The 19,090-nt window shown below is 38.8% G+C and overlaps 1 protein-coding gene across 1 annotated transcript in view; it reads right to left on the minus strand.

Moving 5' to 3' along the window:
- Positions 1 to 19,090, minus strand: part of lama2 (laminin, alpha 2) — a 160,640-nt gene that overhangs the window by 68,618 nt on the left and 72,932 nt on the right. Inside the window, 3 exon segments of the mRNA XM_063902014.1 lie at positions 4,901 to 5,112; positions 13,226 to 13,312; positions 17,416 to 17,543. Coding sequence (XP_063758084.1) covers positions 4,901 to 5,112; positions 13,226 to 13,312; positions 17,416 to 17,543 — 427 coding nt within the window.

Below are 19,090 nucleotides of genomic sequence, written 5' to 3' on the forward strand. Positions count from 1 at the left end.
AGTTCAGTTGGAGTGAGAGGAATACATCAACTGCATGGATGGAGAACGTAGCTACATCATAAACAGTGGGATTTACTTTAATTACCTTTATGTATTTTTTTGATTCAGCAACATTAAGAAATCACCAAGATATATGGGTCTTCAAAATTGAATTATGTGTGAATATGGTGAAGCGATAAATAGTTTACCACTAGGCAATGGCTTAGGCATACTACTAATAAAAACAACATCTATTTGTTGCAGCTCTCTCCCTCATGTCCTGCCATCTCCATACTTTCAATTACAAAGACTAAAAACACTTACATGATGCCCTAAAAGAGTACTTTGTTTTTTTATTATCTGGTGTTTAGCACAGACACTGAGGGAAAAAACAAGTCAAAAATAAAGCTTGTGTTATAAATAACAAGGAAGTACGCACTACTCGGATCTGATGGTGAGAAAACAGTGGGGTGCTTCGGATGATTGCTGAGGCTAAAAACTGTCCACATACACAAAAAATTCCCTTAAAAAGAAAAGGTACATAACACTATTAAAGGGGCCCTATTATGCCCATTCCTGTAGTGTGTTATATAGGTTTTTGTGCATGTAAATGGTCTGCAAAGGCTAAAATCCCAAAGTTCCCTCCAGAGGGAGTTTCTCTCCCACACACTCACCCACTTCCTGAAACACCTCCATTGAACTCCTTTGTTTACATCCATAACACACGGACATCGCTATGTCACACTAGCGCTTTTATTGTCTAGCGCTCCAACATATTGTACGTGATAGGCTAAGGGGCGGGACATCTCTAAGTGGCTGACCAATCACAACAGAGTCGGCCAGCTAACCAATCAGAGCAGACTGGGCTCTGGTTTCAGACCGAGGGTGAAAAGAGGTGCTGGAGCACAGGCAGTATGAGAACAATAAAGAGCTTTTTGAACATTAAAGCATGGAGACATGTCCCAGTAGAGGCCCTAAATATAAATATTAACTAATGATTACACTCCTTGAAACTATATAAATGATAAAAAAGATTATCATCTCGTCCTTATTTCTCTGGCATTGAATTCCTGGCCATAGTCACGTATGGGTTTTAAAGCATCACGAACAGGAGAGTACCTGTGATACTTCAACTTTATTTAACTTTTTGAAATTCTATGGGAAGAGGGTAAAAAAAGACACACCTACACACACGCCAATCAGTCCCTTAGATAAACAATTAAAAGCTTGAACAACACGGCTCCCATCTGCTGGATGGGCTGTCAAAAGCGCACACTCACACACATAAAACACACACACCTTTCACAAGAAATCAGTAGCACACATCACATCACATAGACACAAACGTGGACTAGTTTTACCTCGTGTTATTCTCTGCTATTAGATGTAACAGAGACAGAAGGACGGACCTGAGTGTGCGATGAGGAAGTGAGAGATAGAGGGGTACAACAGATGTCCACACACATGCAGAAACACAGAATGCAGAAACACACGGTGGATGATTTATCTATTCCTGCTTCACACATGAATGCAGAGGCACGCATATCCTCCCACACACACACACACACACACACACACACACACTCAACCACATACGGATGTACAAACACACACACGCCTGATTAATCGTACAAGGAAACATATACATATATGTCCATCTCTTTTTTACACACACACAGTCTCTCACCCCTCTAGCTCTACCCTTAGGGGACCATCTGGACTCTGTGCTGTTAGTCGCTACAATGCAGGCATTGTTTTGTGTTAAGTGTTGCTTTCTGTTGTGTTTTTTTATTCAGCGCTAGCCTTGATGGTGAAGAAAATGTTTTGCAACTTGAAATACATTATTTTCTGTTAACAAGAACACCACAATCTGTCGTATAAATAAACCGTAGGAGTAGCCATCGTGCATCTACTCCATGTCATTAGCTCTACAATGGTGCGTTGGTGAGAAGTCAAGGCGCTACACAATCTATTAGGTGTCATATAAAACACACCAAGAGCAAATTGAGTCCACACTCTAGGTAAAGAAGTAAACATAGAAGTGAAGCATTTCTGTTCTTGTGAGTTTTGGTGTTCAGACACCTTGAGGGGAAACAACAGAAAGAGAACATTGTGTAACACAAGCATGAAAACATCAATTACATACTCAAAATATATTAGTTTGGCTACCGCACAGAGTAGAAAATGAAATGGGATTAGCCATGACTTAGGACTAACTGATGCTTGAGTTATTTAAAGACACAAAAAAATTTAAAAAAGAGAACAGCCTAATATATGTTCAAGAATGAAAACCAAATCTACGTGAGCACTCAAAAACTATTATATTGAAATTTAGTTTGGGGTGGGATTTAACTAAAGAAATTAAATGAAAGTAGCACGTGCATTCCTGTTCAATAGCATATAGCAGGTTGGTCACAGGGCGGCCATTTTTATTGTACCATTGACAATGTACAGAACCATGAACAGAAATACAATATTTCTATGGTTTAAAAAAAACCTATAATTTGTTTTAGGTTGTGTTTCCAGGATTTTTCTCCCTTTGTCAAGCCTTGTAAAGAGAATTGTGTTACAAAGAGCCATCAGACACCATGTAAGATATGTTAAGGGATTGCTCTATACATGCATTCATTCATAAATGAACATTACAAGAAAAATGTCCTTGATGTTTCTGAAGTTTCTTGGTGCATAACACACTTTAAAAAAAAATCTTTTTACAAGAAAAATGAAAATGTTGAGTGAAAAAATGTATCTAGTGTGATAATACAAAGACAAAGTTAATTAAAAAAAGGATGTTATAGTTTATGATTCTTTAAAAGCTGCCATGATTTGGGATTTTCCACAAGTTACTATAGGTTGAGACTCTTAAAGACTACTTTTTTAGGCTTTTAATTGTACTTTATTACCTTTTTTCGACCTAATAGTGGAATAAAAAGTCAGAGTGTCAGCACAGAGGACTCACAAGGCTGTCCATTAAGAGAGGATAAATTGAGCGGTTTCTCATCATCCATGAAGAGTTTATTGATTAATTGTATGAAGTTTCTACATAGCATTCATTAAGGATCAGACACAGAGGAAGCATAATTACATTATTGAATTACTACACATCCACTTTGTTCAAGTGATTGGAGAGAGTCTTTACAACGACTTTTCCCCACGTGAGGAATGGTCAGAGGAGTTCATTTTCCTGAATGTATTCCTAAAACAAATTGCTCTGTGGTCAAGTTTCCCTGCAAAATCAAACTATTTTCTATTCCTCTACTGAATAACTCTGGACCACTATTAGGGGGAGGCAGCACACAGATGGGAGGGGAAAAAAACGTTAAAGGATTTTTACAGTCTAATAGTGCGCAAATGGACTCGGCCTGAACTCTCCTGCTCTACTCAATAAAATTCATTAAGAGTGGGAGCAGTAGGGAGAGCAGACAGAAGGGGGAGATAGATAGATTGACAGAAGCAGAGAGAGAGAGAGAGAGAGAGAGAGAGAGAGAGAGAGAGAGAGAGAGAGAGAGAGAGAGAGAGAGAGAGAGAGAGAGAGAGTTGTGTTTTAATAATTCCTGGTGGTCATTCGTACAGGATCAATATCAACCCTCCAGCTCCAAGACACGAGCAGCCGATCAGCACTGTTGGAGAGCAATAGATCAGGCTGATTAATCAATAACCATTTAGCTGGGTGGAGAGGGGAAACAACTACAGAACAATGAACTATCAAATGCACATAAATCGCTGTCAGCCGCTGCTCCTGTGCTCGTCTCAGAGTTGTATCTGTATATTTATCTCCTGTCTCTCTCTGTTAACCTGTCTGTCTGCTTGTGCCACCGTTTTCTTCAACGGCACAGGTTTTAAATGAAGATCTTCACAAACAAGCGCCATCTGCACGTCTGTATTTGCTGCCATCTCCTCCTCTCTTGTTCAGTTTCTTTTTTACAGGTATAGTTTTTTTTTTAATTCTCACTCTTAAACACAGCTGGCAGTCAGTGGGCTGCTCCGACATCACACCTCCTACTAGCACAGCTGCTTGCCGACGCAGAGTCACCGAACAAACACACACACACACACACACACACACACACACACACACACACACACACACACACACACACACACACACACACACACACACACACACACACACACACACACACACACACACACACACACACACACACACACACACTCCAGATGGTGCATCTACTCAGTGTTTCAGTAAAGGGATTAAAGGTATCATTTAGCTAAAATTGAGTTTCAGAGAGGAAATACCACTGTTAACTTTAACACCCCTGCTGAGACACTAAAGCTGGTTTTAAAATGATTTCGTTTTTACAAAAGTAGATTATGTTTTACCTCTTGAAGTCCATATGTATGAGATTTGTTTTGGTTTAAATTCGATCACAGTGTTTTTAAAATACATGTCATGACAAACTTTTCAATATACAGTATGTTTGCTTTTACCCAATCAATGGTCAGTGTTTCCCAGGTCTGTTATTGCCTTTTAAAGATAATAAGGTACAGTTTCTTTTTGGACGGGGGCTCTGTATATCAAAATCCTGATCACCCTTTTCTCACACCGTGAGGGGTAACCAGCACGGCTGTATCTGATGATATTAATGGTCTGGTTTATTTGTCAAAAAGTCAAACTTTTAATTTGTAAAAGAATATCTGATACACTTCTTCAAAATGTCAGTATGATATAATGGCCTAAGTTTCAATGTAAAACCAATATTAATACAAAGCTGTTTTGTTAATCGGTTTGGACTTTTTATTACTTCCATAATTATTTACTTTGTTACTTTCACGGACAAACCAACTTCAACAGTGACTTAAACCACAAGAGGAAATAAAATCGTCTGTTAAATGTCCAGTGTTACGTGTATGTGCTTGTTTTTTTACAGTTTTGACGCTGGTGTTGCGTCTCTTTACTCACACTGGCAGTTTTTCGCTGTGATGGCATCTCCGTAGTAACCGTCAGCACAACTGTCGCAAGACGAGCCGCCGTAACCTTGGCGACAGAGCATACACTGGCCTGTGATTGGATCACAGCTGCCGGGTATGGACAGGTCCAGGTTGCCATGGCAGTCGCAGGGCTGACAGGATCCCCCGGGCACAGAGGGCTGGCCGAAGTATCCGTTCGAACATCTGGAGGCAGCGGAGAGACAAAGTGAGGTCACGCTGTCTTATACTCAATGTTCGGTAAACATCATCTGCTGCTGCGTGGGGAAAAGGGTTCAACAGTTAATGAAAAAGAGTGAATGGTGGAATAATGTAATGTACTACCTACTAGGCAGAGTAAACTAACTATTTACAATATCTAACATGTTGATGTACTGGTTCATGTATTATAAAGAAACATTACAAGCTAAAAAACAAACAACACTAACCAAATGCACAGAAAATGTACACATACTACTAAAAGGTCAACAATATTGGTTTCATCAAACTAATGATTGGTTTATAATCGGTAATATATTATAAACACAGACACCTGACAAGGTAAAAACAACATTTCAAGTCGGTACATTTAAACGGATTTCCGTTTTTTGTATTCTTTTTTAGCCAAAAGCAACTTTGCTGAATACTACTACTAATAATACCGTATGCTATTGGACTCAGGGATTTTATGAAAGAGCATTGCTAAAAATCGTCACAACTATTAATAGATAGAAATGCATATGCATATGTTCAATTTTGGAAATAATTTGATTTCATTTGTTGTTGATCAACAAGCAATTTGGGATTACTGAAATCAGCAAAAACCAAAACTGAGACGGCATTAATATCTGTTTATTTATCAAGAGTAATAGCATTATCAAAATATGTAACAATGTGATCACATATTGAATGTGTTTCTCATATCAGGGGCCTTTTAGCCATCAGTCTACATAAAGGTCTGTGCATGGTTTCCTTCGAATGTGTTATTTCTCTACAAACAAACACTCATGCTATCAGAATAATCTCTAAAACGCTATAATGACATACAATTCCACACATAGGGGCTTTAAAGTACCATGAAACTCCTCCACCTCTAGTGCTTTCAAGTAGCAGCAACACGCTGTCATGCTGTTATTTCTCTTTCAGGATAACATTTCAGGTTGGGATAATACTGCTTCAGGTGTTACTGAATGTGCAGGTAGTACAGATTTGCTCTCCTTTCATGTTGCAAATACTACTTCAATTTTTTTCCTGCAAGAAAATATTCAGTGGCTCACCCCATCTTCTCTCTTTTGTATCTTACAACTGCCGAACAAACGGCTCTCAGCAGGCAAATATGATCAAATGATTGTTTACCTCAGCTTGGGTGACAAAAACAAAATACTAGATCGCTAATTACAGCAGGTCTCATGCCACAGGAGCCCATATCAAATCAGAAAATAAACAAGAAATAAATCTCATCTAGCAGAGTCCGGGGGAATCACCAGCATTGTTACCGGTGTCTCTATGACCAGAGAGACTGATCGGTCAAGGCTGATGTATAATTTATATGAAACACACGTATTCACACAGAGGGTCAGAAAGGCATTAAGTCAAAGATGTACACACACAAGAGCTGGAGGGCAACTGAACTGAACCAAACATGTGAAACGAAAGTTATGAAAGAAATAAGCTTTACCAGAGATTTAAATAAAACAAATATGTCTTCAGGCAGTTCGATCCCAAACAGGTTTTTCTTTCTTTGTTGCGGGATTTACCCATGAGAGTATTCAGATAGCTGAACTACTTTTATAAACCTGAAGCAAGAAATATCCAAATGCTACTCGCCCATTTATGTATTTTTGGGCTTAGCAAGAAACTGGCAATACTATATGTATAATGAAACAGAGGTTAGACATCTTTTTCATGTGCATTTGCATTAATCTTTACCTTTTATGCAATTGGAGACACTGTCTGTGACAAAGTGTTGCATTTAATCTATTCATTTATAAAACAATTGCATTTTTAAAGGAAATGTTATGAGGATAGGCAAAACAAATGAATATTAGGAACGATAATCTGAAAAACCTATTATGGTTATGTCCTACGTAAAACAGTTTTAGTTTAAATGGTCAAACTCAAGAAATAAAAATCCACTAGTTTCAATCAACCAAATATGGCAGTATCAAAGTGTATAGATATTTGTTTGTATCCCCCTAATCCTTTTGAACATTTGTTTTTAGAAACGTATAATTGTGGTGTCTGTGAATATTCCAAAAGCATTTTGATCCTTTAATGTTTAAAGTTATTTGTGTTTAGTAAGAACATGAGAGAAAATCATAAGCAGCATCTCTTTGAAAGCTATGTTTTGTTGAAACAACAATTTAAAAGAATGCTCATCAGCACCCTCGAACAGCGACAAGGACACACACTTGCAAACGTCAGTCCATTTCAAAGATGTAAATTTTTGCTTTTCAGCCTCTTTTGTTTGATTAAAAATAAAAGGAAGGCCAGATGCGGCAAAATATATTAACCTGAGAGGACTGTGCCGTGTCAAGAGCCGCTGAAACCAAATAAAACAGGCCTGAGCGGAAATAACGCTCTACAGGCTAAAAAAGGAATTTAGATGAAAGAGAGAGAAGAGAGGAAGGAGAGAGCGAATAGAGGAGGGGAGAGGTGGGGGGGAAAGGTCTTCACATTGAAAAGAGAATTGAATTTAGAGAGGAGGGAAAAGCAAGGACGGAGAGAGGGAAAGAGTCAAGAGCAGCCAGCCATTATTACCACTGACCCTCCTTGGCACTCAATAGAACTGGTTTATTAGCTTCTGTGTGTGTGTGCATGTTACTGCAGTTTGTGTCCTTGTGTGTGTGAAGTGCTGCAGGTACATTCCTATAGTCGAGGGAAAAAACCACACAGGCAGGAATCTGAGTTTTTGATAAAAGAGAACAGAAGAGGAGTGTGTTCGTACTTTATTTTGCCAGTTTAATTCACACCGATATTTTTTTCCAGTTGCATCATGGCCCTCTGTCTGAAACCAGAGCCCAATCTGCTCTGATTGGTTAGCTAGCCGGCTCTGTTGTGATTGGTCAACGCCCCTTAGCCTATCACATACAATGTGTAGAAGCGCTAGCCAATATAAGCAGGACATGCTGATGTCACTATGTTCCAGAAATCAACAAAGGAGTCTAATTGCGGCATTTTAGGCAGGGGGGTAGTGTGTGTGTGTGTGTGTGTGGGGGGGACTTTGGGATTTCCTCGCAGACCATTTACATGCACAAAAACCTATATAACACACTACAGGAAATGGAAAACCCTAAAAAGCATAATAGGGCCTCTTTAAATGTGCCCCTCTCATGAAACAACTAGCGCCAGTCATCCTCCCCCCTCCAGTAAGAAGTGTCTAGAGCCACTACATGTCCCTGTGTGTTTAGCTACTTGGACCTAAAGAGGAAGTGAAGGTATTTATAGTTTGGTGTGTAAAGCGAGAGATATTTGGGGGGGTCAGACACCTGGTCAAAGCCTTCAGAGAGCGCAGGAAGTGGACGGTGAGCACAGCTGGTAGAGAGTTACGGGGGGAAAGAGAGGAGCAGGCATCCTAAAAGTTATGCTCTTTTATTTTTAGTGTTATGCTGCAAGAGGGGAGTCGGCGCCAGGGGAAAGAGAGGCATGCCCCTCCTTCATATTTCTTTCCGATTTTCCAAACATTTTGAGAGTGCCACTGTTTATTTCCTGTTGATAGCAGAACATTGGGGTCGGTTGTTTTAAGGAACTAAAATGGGACTTTTATATAAAAAAAATATAATGAATATACAGTATTTTTGTAACATAGTTTTAAATGTATGTATGTATTTTAATAAATGCAGGGGAATAAGATCAAATAAGTTCTCGTTTGTTTCAGTAAGACTAACTGTTACTGCAATTTCCACTTAAAGCTGCAAACGCACAGCTCCCATAACGCAGTTTTGAGGCTCCATACTTTCAAAGAACAGAAGTGCCTTCTGCACTCGGTAAGGGAGTGGAGCTATGGAAGTATCAGCACTTTTCTCATAAAAGAGCTATTTCATACTCCTATCTCTTACTCTCTCACTCTATTGAAGTCCTTAACATTCAAATTAAGTATCTACCTGGGGTTGCCAACATGGAAATATGTATAATACAGCTGAAACTGCTCTGAAACCTATAATATCATTATCTCACTGTGGGTAATGAGGGGGCTCCTACATGAACACAAAACGTCCTGCCAAAGTTTCCACACAAGTTATAATTGGATCAGTTTTTTTCACTTTTCTGCTATTGATAATAGAAAGTTAGATATAAATACTTTGGAAACCAGGATTTTAGGAAAAGTATTCCACTTCTTAAAATGTCTAACTGTATACAGTGACTGATAAACATGTTCACAGTTTTTTCAAAGACTTTTAATATAAACAATGTGACAATGCACCTCCATTAAGTTGAATGTGATTAGCCTTCACATTTCCGGTCTTATATGTCTCTATTCCAGATGCATATACATTATCTCTTTCAAAAATATTGAGATACATAAAAAAAAAACCTAGTTTCAGGATTTCTAATATTCAACTTAAAAACTTCAACATGTTATCAATTTATTTGTTGATTGTTATGTATATGTAATTCAATGCAGGCTGCGGACAGTTGCTAAGTATTTGTTTGGTGTTCTTTAAAATAAAATAATATTCAATGTCAGCATTTTTAAGCATGTTTTCTCAGTAAATTTGGACCCAGGCCAATCTCCATTATCAAAGAGCGTCACACAGATGCCCATTTACCTATTGATTGATTTATGTATTTATTTATTTATGAATTTTGAATGTCCATGCTTGTCTATGTTTTTAAATGTCTTGAGATCTGACGGAGCAGGGTGTACTTGTACTTTTACATGTACTTTATTAGTCCTTTTATTAGAGATGTGTCTGTTGTCTGTGTTTGCTTTTAGAGTGTCAGGATGGATCCCTTGTCTTTTTATTTGCAAACCAAATTTACCTATGGGTATAAATAAATAACCTGAACCTGAACCTGATACTGTGGCTTACCATTTGGCAGGACTTTGGTCTAGCCGTTAAATAGTTGTCAGCCTTACATTTGAAAGTCATGCTGTCCACTATACAGAGATTTTAGTATCTTCGTAAACACTTATTCAGTAATGTTTCCTCATTGTCTTAAAAACAGGTGGCTGATCATCATTACATCAGTCATCACCACTGCTTCGTACAGTATTTACAGCCACACTGAGTGAATTCCCAAATCCAAATGAACGTGTAAGATGTGAAAAACCAATAACATCTGGAGCTACTGTCCAACCCATGATGGCTCTTAATAGCAGCTTACTACTCACAGCAATTTAACACATAGACTTATTTGAAAGGCAGTTGCATTAAACAGCTTTCAGCTCAATGCTACATGGCTGTTTATGGACAGGAAATTGAAAAGCAGAATCACTTAGCAGCGAATGGAGAGTCTATTAGCATTGGGAGAATGGAGTAGCTTATTTTGTTAAAGCCCATAATATAGACAAATTGGCACATTACAATTAATTACCACTAACAATAACAAAAGCACTGTAGATAATGAAGTGTAATGGCAGGTAGCGCATGGCAGGTATCAATTAGACTAATAGAACAAGGAACAACCAACTGCTGATTACCTCTTTAACACTGTCATTAGCAATAAAATATTATTTTACATTATGCCTATTGTGCTCTGAGTCAATACAGCAAGCAAGCCTCTCTTTCCTTCTCATTTGTTTACAAGCTGTCCTTGCTCACTGACTGGAGGCACCATATGGTATCAGAACAGCACACACACACACACACACACACACACACACACACACACACACACACACACACACACACACACACACACACACACACACACACACACACACACACACACACACACACAGACATAACAATAAAGTACATTTACAGATGCATTCTGCATATTCAAAGACAGATTTACATGCACATACACACACATTTTTCATGTCCTCAAACACTGCCATCCAGATTTGGAAAAAGCAACTCTGATGACACTTTCTGATTGTTTTGTTTTTTTAGCTTTATCACATTTAGTCGCTTCAAAACACACATCCCCTCTCACTAATTGGACATGTGAGGACATCAGAAAGAGATTTGGAAAGTTGTACTATTAAAGATTGGGACCACATTGTTCACTGTCTGGTTTAAAGCGCAGTGCAGATGCCTCTTGGTGACACACGAAGGTAATAAATGGACTGACAATCAGTCTGTTTACTTTGCAGTGGCAAATGAAGTTTATAAAAAGACTTAAACGCAGACGGAGAGATTCTGCTGTGGACAGAATGGCGAGGCATGTGGACTATGCATGGCAGCGAGCCGTGTCCACAAGCAGCTTCTTTCAACTAGCAACACAGAGGAGGCTGGATACAGAGGAAACTATTTGAAGCACAATGTTTCGATTCGGGATTGAAATTGTCATCATCATTATCGCTCTAGATACAAGGAAAGTTATTTATTCATTGTAATTGTAGACCACAGTAGCTGTAGTTTGATAAAGTCAAGTTCTCCCATCCTACGTACATGACTTAACATATGCAATTAAAGATTTTTTAATAATAAATGGGTCTTTTATTTATGGGCTGTTATCACTGAGAACAACTTTGGGTTGCTGAGTTGTGAAAAAATACATTGTTTGCACCAAAATCTATTTATTGAAGTAATTTATACCTATAGACTTAAGATGTATTCATTTAATTCCAACATTTCTTCTGTAACTGCATTATTTGCATGCAGAAATGATACATTTACATACATTTTTAACAATCTTGTAACCACATTTTTTTTTTTAATGGCTTAAAATGAGCGTTTAGCACAAGTAATCTATTGGTTAACCATAAATAAAACAAATTACCTAGAGAATTATTTTAATAAAGACTGACTGAGTGGAAAGGGGAGAGATGCTGCACTTGGTAATAAAGTATACAATATGTGGGATTCTGTCCTGATGGTAAAGCTTCATAGACTGTAATACAACATGCAAAACATTCCTCTTTCAAATGGAAAACATGAACTGTGCAAGGTCACTTATTCATTTCTGCAGCACATGTACATTATTAATAATACACTGTCAACAACTGGCATTCAATGTGCGTCAACACACACTGCCAGCCAAAAGAAAAGCACATCTGAAATCGCTGAAAAAGTCAAAATGTTGGAGCTACAAGGTACATTTTATTGTAAAATCTTTTTTGAAAATGCAAACACTTCTCTCACACACACTCCCCAAGACAAGTAAACAAAGGAGTCCAGGCGTTTCACGCTTCTGTAACAAAGTGACGCCACTTGTACTTCTATCAGCTAGTGCTCCAACACATTGTACTTGATAGGCTAAGGGGCGGGACATCTCTAAGAGGTTGACAAATCACAACAAAGCCGGCCAGCTAACCAATCAAAGCAGACTGGGCTCTGGTTTCAAACAGAGGGTGAAAAGAGGAGCTGCAAACAGGCAGTATGAAAACAAATAAAGAGTTTTCTGAACATTAAAGCATGTAAACATGTCACAGAATACAAATATGAACCTGAAAATGAGGATGATATGTCCTCTATAAATATACTTAATACTTCAGCTGTGGGTAAAACCCGTCCGAATGTATTTAAGTGAGGCTGCATCGTGAAAAAACTGTATTTACTCTGCGTCACCACTTGACAGCTTAGCCTGAAGTTTTAACAAGACTAGCAACAAGACAGAGAGGCTTCTCATTAGTGCTGGGTTAGTAAAGAAGCTCACAGCTAATGGAACAAGAATGTCACTCAGATAATAAATGTGCTGCGGACAGAGAGCTAGATGGACAGCGAGACATAAAGCACTCAAGAAACTGTTAATGAGCAGCGGTTTCTATTTGCATTGGGGAACGAATGACCTGATTTCTCTTCCAAATAGTCTTTTTTAACAATCACAACAATAATTGTGGCTTTATTTTCAAGAGAAGAGCTTTAATCTACATTTGAAATAGCAAAACATTATAAAAATGCTGTTTTAATCATGCAAAGGTCATGAAAAATAGTCACCATGTTGCACTTATTAGGCCAAATCGCTGGTGAACTATAACAAAATATTTGACCTCACGAGATTTAAAGACACAATTCTATGTTTTGATCATTAATGATAGCTATTTCCATTTTTGTTTTCAGAAATTCTGAATTTGGAAACCCAGCACCTTCAACATATTGACATAAAGCATAAGCACTGTTGTGATTATCATCAGAGTGTGACGTTTCAGGTTCAGTGTGTGTGTGTGTGTGTGTGTGTGTGTGTGTGTGTGTGTGTGTATGTGTGTTACCTGTCACATCGTGGTCCTGTGTACCCGGGCTGGCACTGGTCACACAGCAACTCCCCTCCTTCCCCTAGATGACAGGTGGGGCTGAAACTTTCAAAGTCGCCGAGATTAAGTTGTTGTTGTTGTTGAAGTTGTTGATATTTTTGGTAGCGTTGTCCCAGTGTGGAGAGAGGGATGAACAGGAGGAGGAAGAGCAGAGGACAAAGGCGAGTTAAGGCCATTGTTGGTCTCTCACACACACAGATACAAACACTCACACTTGTGTCCCTACTTTCACTTGCCAATCCTCAAATTCACACTCTGTAGGACACACACATTTAATTCCCTCCTCTCACACCCACATGTCTGTACTTCCACACAATATGAAAACACTCTTCCTCTCTATGTACTGAAACCCAAATGAACGGAAAGCGATAGAAAGAGAGAGCGAGAGAGAGAGAGAGAGAAAGAGAGAGAGAGAGTAAAACGATAGTCTCTCGCCCTCGTTCTGTCGCCCTCCCACTTCCAGAAACTATAGATAGTTCTGCTGGCTCAGGTTCCCGGCCCCACACTGACTCACTGGCTCGCTAACGGCAGGCTGGCTAACTGAGTTACAAGTGAGACTGCTTGGCAAATGCACGTGAACAACACAAAACTTTTAAATAAACTTTAACTTTGGTCCAAAAGTGGATATATTTTAGTATAGCTATAATCATCATGGGCAATTGCTAAGCCAAGCTGTTCAGTGATGTTTCTATACATCTAATGTGGGGGGAAATGAAGTGAATTAAGAAAATGTGTGAGGAAAAAGCACATATTTCAGCCAAAACACACATTCATGTAAACGATTAAATGTGATGAGACTTTATCACTATATCTGCAGAGAAGGTCAAATGCATCATATGTGGAACATTGTGAGTCGCTTTGGATAAAAGTGCCAGCAAAATACCATGAAATGTAATGTAATTGTATAACATATGATTTGCTGTTACAATAGGAAAGGGTATAAATAAAACTGACTCTTAAGGTATCTTGAATATCTAAATTATAGAGCTGTTCCTGATAATATAACCCGTCAGAAATAAAAAGGCAAAAGTGCCTGACGTCCTTTGACAGCTTCTAATGTAACACTTAACTTCGAAGTGATTACATCATGGCTGGAATAAAAGCAGAAGAGATGAATAAAATATAGTATGTGGATTTCTGATGTATCGGGAGACAAAAAAATATCTCAAACAACTCAAATATCATTAAACACTGAGACACAAACAGAAATAACTTGAAAAGTGCCGCTGCCAATGCGGCACAATCATCCAAATGAGTTACTCTAATAATAGACACAATTCTTTTATCGACATCTGATCCAGATCTACATCAAAAGATGATAATAATAGACAATCATGCAGATTTTTTGGAGAATATCTAAATCCTGGGAGTATTAGTGCTTCTTACAGCGATTAATTGTGCACATTTCAAGTGACTAAGACTTGAATCTGATTGGGTACAGCTGAGAGGACTATTCTATATTTATATTATTATTATAGAGAGACCTAGGAATAGATGTTATTTGAAATCTGAGGAGATTCCAACAGGAACAGGTTAGTAATTCAGTGTCAAGTAAGGAATAATGCCTTAGACAAGCTGGATTGAGCAGGTGTGTTACTTTAAAATAGAGATATAAGGTGATTGTAGGGAATCAGATCAGGGAATGTCTGATGAATACACTATGTGCTGCGAATCACAGTTTAAAGCAATTCATTTTGACCAATGAGTACATTTCAGAGAGTAAACAAAAAAGCTACAGCCTTGCTTTTGTGGCTCAATAATGATCAAGTTGTATACAAAATATAACAATTGCTCTCCAAGATTTTAAAACAATGTGGTGACAATGGCTAAACCCATGAATTCAAGTGTAAATAACACATATTTTGTCTGGATTATACGGTTTGAATTCATGTTAGAATAACAAACAGATGATTTCAAATGTAGGAATTGAGTATAAAGATGTCTGAGAAGTTCTCAAAGAATATAATCCATGACGTTTTTTCCTTTGTAAAATATGACAGTATTTTCCCGTCTTTCACAGTCTCCACTGTGTCACGTTTTTCTGGCCACAGTTGTGTTTATTCTGCCAGCAGAGATGACATTTCCACCAACAGGGATGATGTTTCTCCACTTATATTGATGCCTCTTCCTGTGGAGTAATATTTCTATTCATGCCATCACAATTATAATCCTACCCACAGCGATGAAGCCTCTATCTGTGGTGAGATTCTTAAGAGACAAAAAAGTAGTCTGACTGTCAGGAAAAAGAGAACATGAAAAAGATGGCACTGGCAAGTCATAGATTGTGTTTCAAGAGGGCAACATGTACAGAAATACAGCTAAAAATTCTATTTAAAACCAGATATTTTGTCCATTTGAGTATGTTGTTTAGCACTAGGAAAGATAAGTCATTTTAAAACAACACAAATCGAAGGTAAGAATCACTAGGATCTATGTTGATGGATAATTGATTAAGTGTCGTTAAATATCCTCCCCTAAAATGTTAAGTCGATTTAGATCTAACTAGAAGCTCTTGAAGTGAAGTTACTCAGCCTGGATGTTAGTGAAGCTCTCCAGAACTAAATTGATTCCTGCTAATCTGCTGTGAATCTGATTACATGTACAATACTTTATCAGATGTTTGTAAGAGCCAACCGGAGCAGTCTGACTGTCTGGCTTTTCCAGTGATTCGCCTCTGTGAACATAAGGGCTATTTTGAGGGGTTGAAAGGCACGGCACCTTAAAGCTATTATTACGGCAGGGGGTTTCTGGGAGGGAGAGGAGGGGAGAGGGTAGAGACAGAGAGAGTTGTATCTTTCTTTAGCTCGGAGAGTTTAGGACAGGCCGTGTCATGACTGCATGAGGATTCTCAGCTGCTGCTGTTGCCTGTGTGTGTGTGTGTGTGTGTGTGTGTGTGTGTGTGTGTGTGTGTGTGTGTGTGTGTGTGTGTGTGTGTGTGTGTGTGTGTGTGTGTGTGTGTGTGTGTGTGTGTGTCCATGCTGGTGTAACAACTGTGCAACCAAACTCACAGCATCTCTCTCTGGACATTTGGAGAAACTACATTTCTTTAAGCGCAGGAATAAAAAGATAACGTTTAATTCAATCAATAATTATATATATTGTTCTACTGATCAGAACAGCAGATTTGTTAGAAACTAAAGCAACTATCCACCGCAAACACTCCTATGGCCCTTATTTAAATAATGTGGGTCTAAAATGCGCTGAAAGCCGAATCCAGAGTTACTTTCTGTCGCCGTGAATTTGACTGACCCCAGAGTGGGAGATTGGAAGCGGGGCTTTAGGCGAAATTAAAGTGTGCACTCTCTATGGGCCAACATACGGGTACTTCCGCTTTGAGAGGCAGGCCATTTCGGCTTCATTCAGCACTGAGAAGCTTTCATAGGAATGAACGGGGTCCCGCCTCCGAGGCTGTATCCAGTTCTCTTCACACATCCATGAAATTAACCATGAAAGTTCAAATTTAATCAGGGTCACCGATGACCATCTTCCATGCCAACAAAGCCAACGATGCCCAGGATGGAGCAGCCATGGATGGACAATGAACACAACAGCAAATGGGGTGTGTTTTTGCACAGCTGGCACCACCCCAGCCTTACACACAGGGTCTGCAGACTTCCTAGATGAGCCATAATCAGACAGAGCCTATCCCATGCCTCTAAACTGGGCTGCTTCGATGACAAACAGATTGCTTCTTTCTGCAGATGCTTGCTGTCACTTGAACAAGCGGAATTTGAGACAGTGAAACCTGCACAGCACGAGAGGTATGATGAAAGCTTTTAAATGCCTTAATTACTTGTGGGAGGTGTGAGTTTGCTGCTGTGTTAAGTCGTCCGGCCGCAGTGGTGAGATTTCTACCCACAGGGATGATGTTTCTCCACTTATGATGATACTCCTACCTGCAGTGATAATATTTCTCTTCATATCTTGACAATTATATTCCTACCCACAGTGATGAAGATTGTATTTGTGGCGCTATCCTTCAGAGACGAGCAGTTCCAAGTGTCAGGAGAGTATGAAAAGAGGGGGTCAAGAGGAGAAAATGGGGGCCACAGAGCCAGAGACGCACAGTGGGGTCAGCCGCAATAGATTGAGGTGTTTTTTTTTTTATTAAATGATGTCGTCACGGCGCCATTAGACCTATAACCTACTTGTTACTAGGAAGATTGAGCGGGCAGGCGCAGGGCTGGCAGTCCGCAGGTGACCCACGGATGGCGTTGCCGTAGAAACCAGGTAGGCAGGTGTCGCAGTGAGGGCCATAGGTGTGGTGGGAGCAGTCCTGGAGGAGACACACAGGTTAATTATATATCAGGGCAACCAATACACTGTTAAACAAACAACGGGTTGTGTCTTCAGAGGAGGATAATATTGTCTTTATCCATATAGCACCAAATAAATACGAGACCAGTAAATAAGTTTGTTTTCTGTTCAAATGGCTTCTCCTTCTCCTTCTCCTTCTCCTTCTCCTTCTCCTTCTCCTTCTCCTTCTCCTTCTCCTTCTCCTTCTCCTTCTCCTTCTCCTTCTCCTTCTCCTTCTCCTTCTCCTTCTAAGTAAGTGTACTTTGCAGCACCTCTAGTATAAAATGCTAGACACAGACCGGTTTACCTACATCAAATGTGATCAAGGGATTAATTGAAAGCTATATAAGAGCCAAAAAAACAATAAACTATAAAGCAAACAAAGAGTCTGATTGGTTAACCTTACCGTAGTTTCATAAGAAGACTTCCTTTGTGTTAGCATGGTCTTAAATCATGCTTTAAGCAAAACATAAATAAGGTATCCTTAAATGTGTTAATAATTCTTTAGGGCAGAGAAGTTATCTCTGTCTGTTCAATTGAATTGGTTTCATAAAATCTCTCAAAAGCTGTCCTTTCTTTTCCATATTTTTTAAGTGTACCTTGCAGCATCTCTAGTGTAAAATGCTCAATGCAGACAGCTTTAACCGCGACAAAGAATACCATTCAATAAGCTGCCTTTTGTTCAAATAGCATTTTCTTTAGGGCGGTAATATTATCTTTGTTTGGAGAGATTGGGAAAAAAACGTTGCAATATACTAACAACACATATTTGACATTTGTTATTCTCTATTTTTAAGAGACGGTATACTTATTGTCCAAATGCTGAACCACAGAAAGCTTTAACTACATCCAGAACAGTAAAAATGAGCCACAAATAAAATCAATTTGTAGTTAATCTTAAGTGTTGAATGCAGTTAAGGACTGTGAAAAAGGAAACAAAAACAAAGAGCAAACAATTGACCTGCATTATTTTGGGTTTAATTAGTGTCACACGCTGCTTCTAGAGGGTCAAACACTAAATAGGCTCAAGGGTTACGGCACTGCAATAAGAAGAGCAGACACTGTGTGACACATTTTATAACAACATAACTGCTGTTATTAAATAAAGCTGTCACATCAAATCATTATCAAACAGAGCGCAGCAGGAGCAACCATCTCCACCAGGTCAAGGTTAATTATATGCTTCAGGATTAGCATCACATTTTGTTTCCATAGTAACCAAGCACATGCTGTTTCACAGGTACATCCTCAACAGAACAATAATGTCTCCGAGAACCTGTAAACAAATGCCGTAACGATTCATATTGATGAGTAATACAGTGCATAATACCTACTTAATTGCTCAACATGCTCCACAATAAATCATTTTAAAATGCTTTAATGAAAGCAGACATTCATCGAGAAGAAATGTCAATAGTTTTTTGAAAATGTGTAAAATTGTACATTTAAGTCTCACATTTTACAACATTTTCTGACTGGCTTGCAGCGCTGCATCCCCCAGTTTTATAAATAATTCATTATTAGCTC

The sequence above is a fragment of the Eleginops maclovinus genome, chromosome 15, assembly GCF_036324505.1.
Source record: "Eleginops maclovinus isolate JMC-PN-2008 ecotype Puerto Natales chromosome 15, JC_Emac_rtc_rv5, whole genome shotgun sequence".
NCBI lineage: Eukaryota > Metazoa > Chordata > Actinopteri > Perciformes > Eleginopidae > Eleginops > Eleginops maclovinus.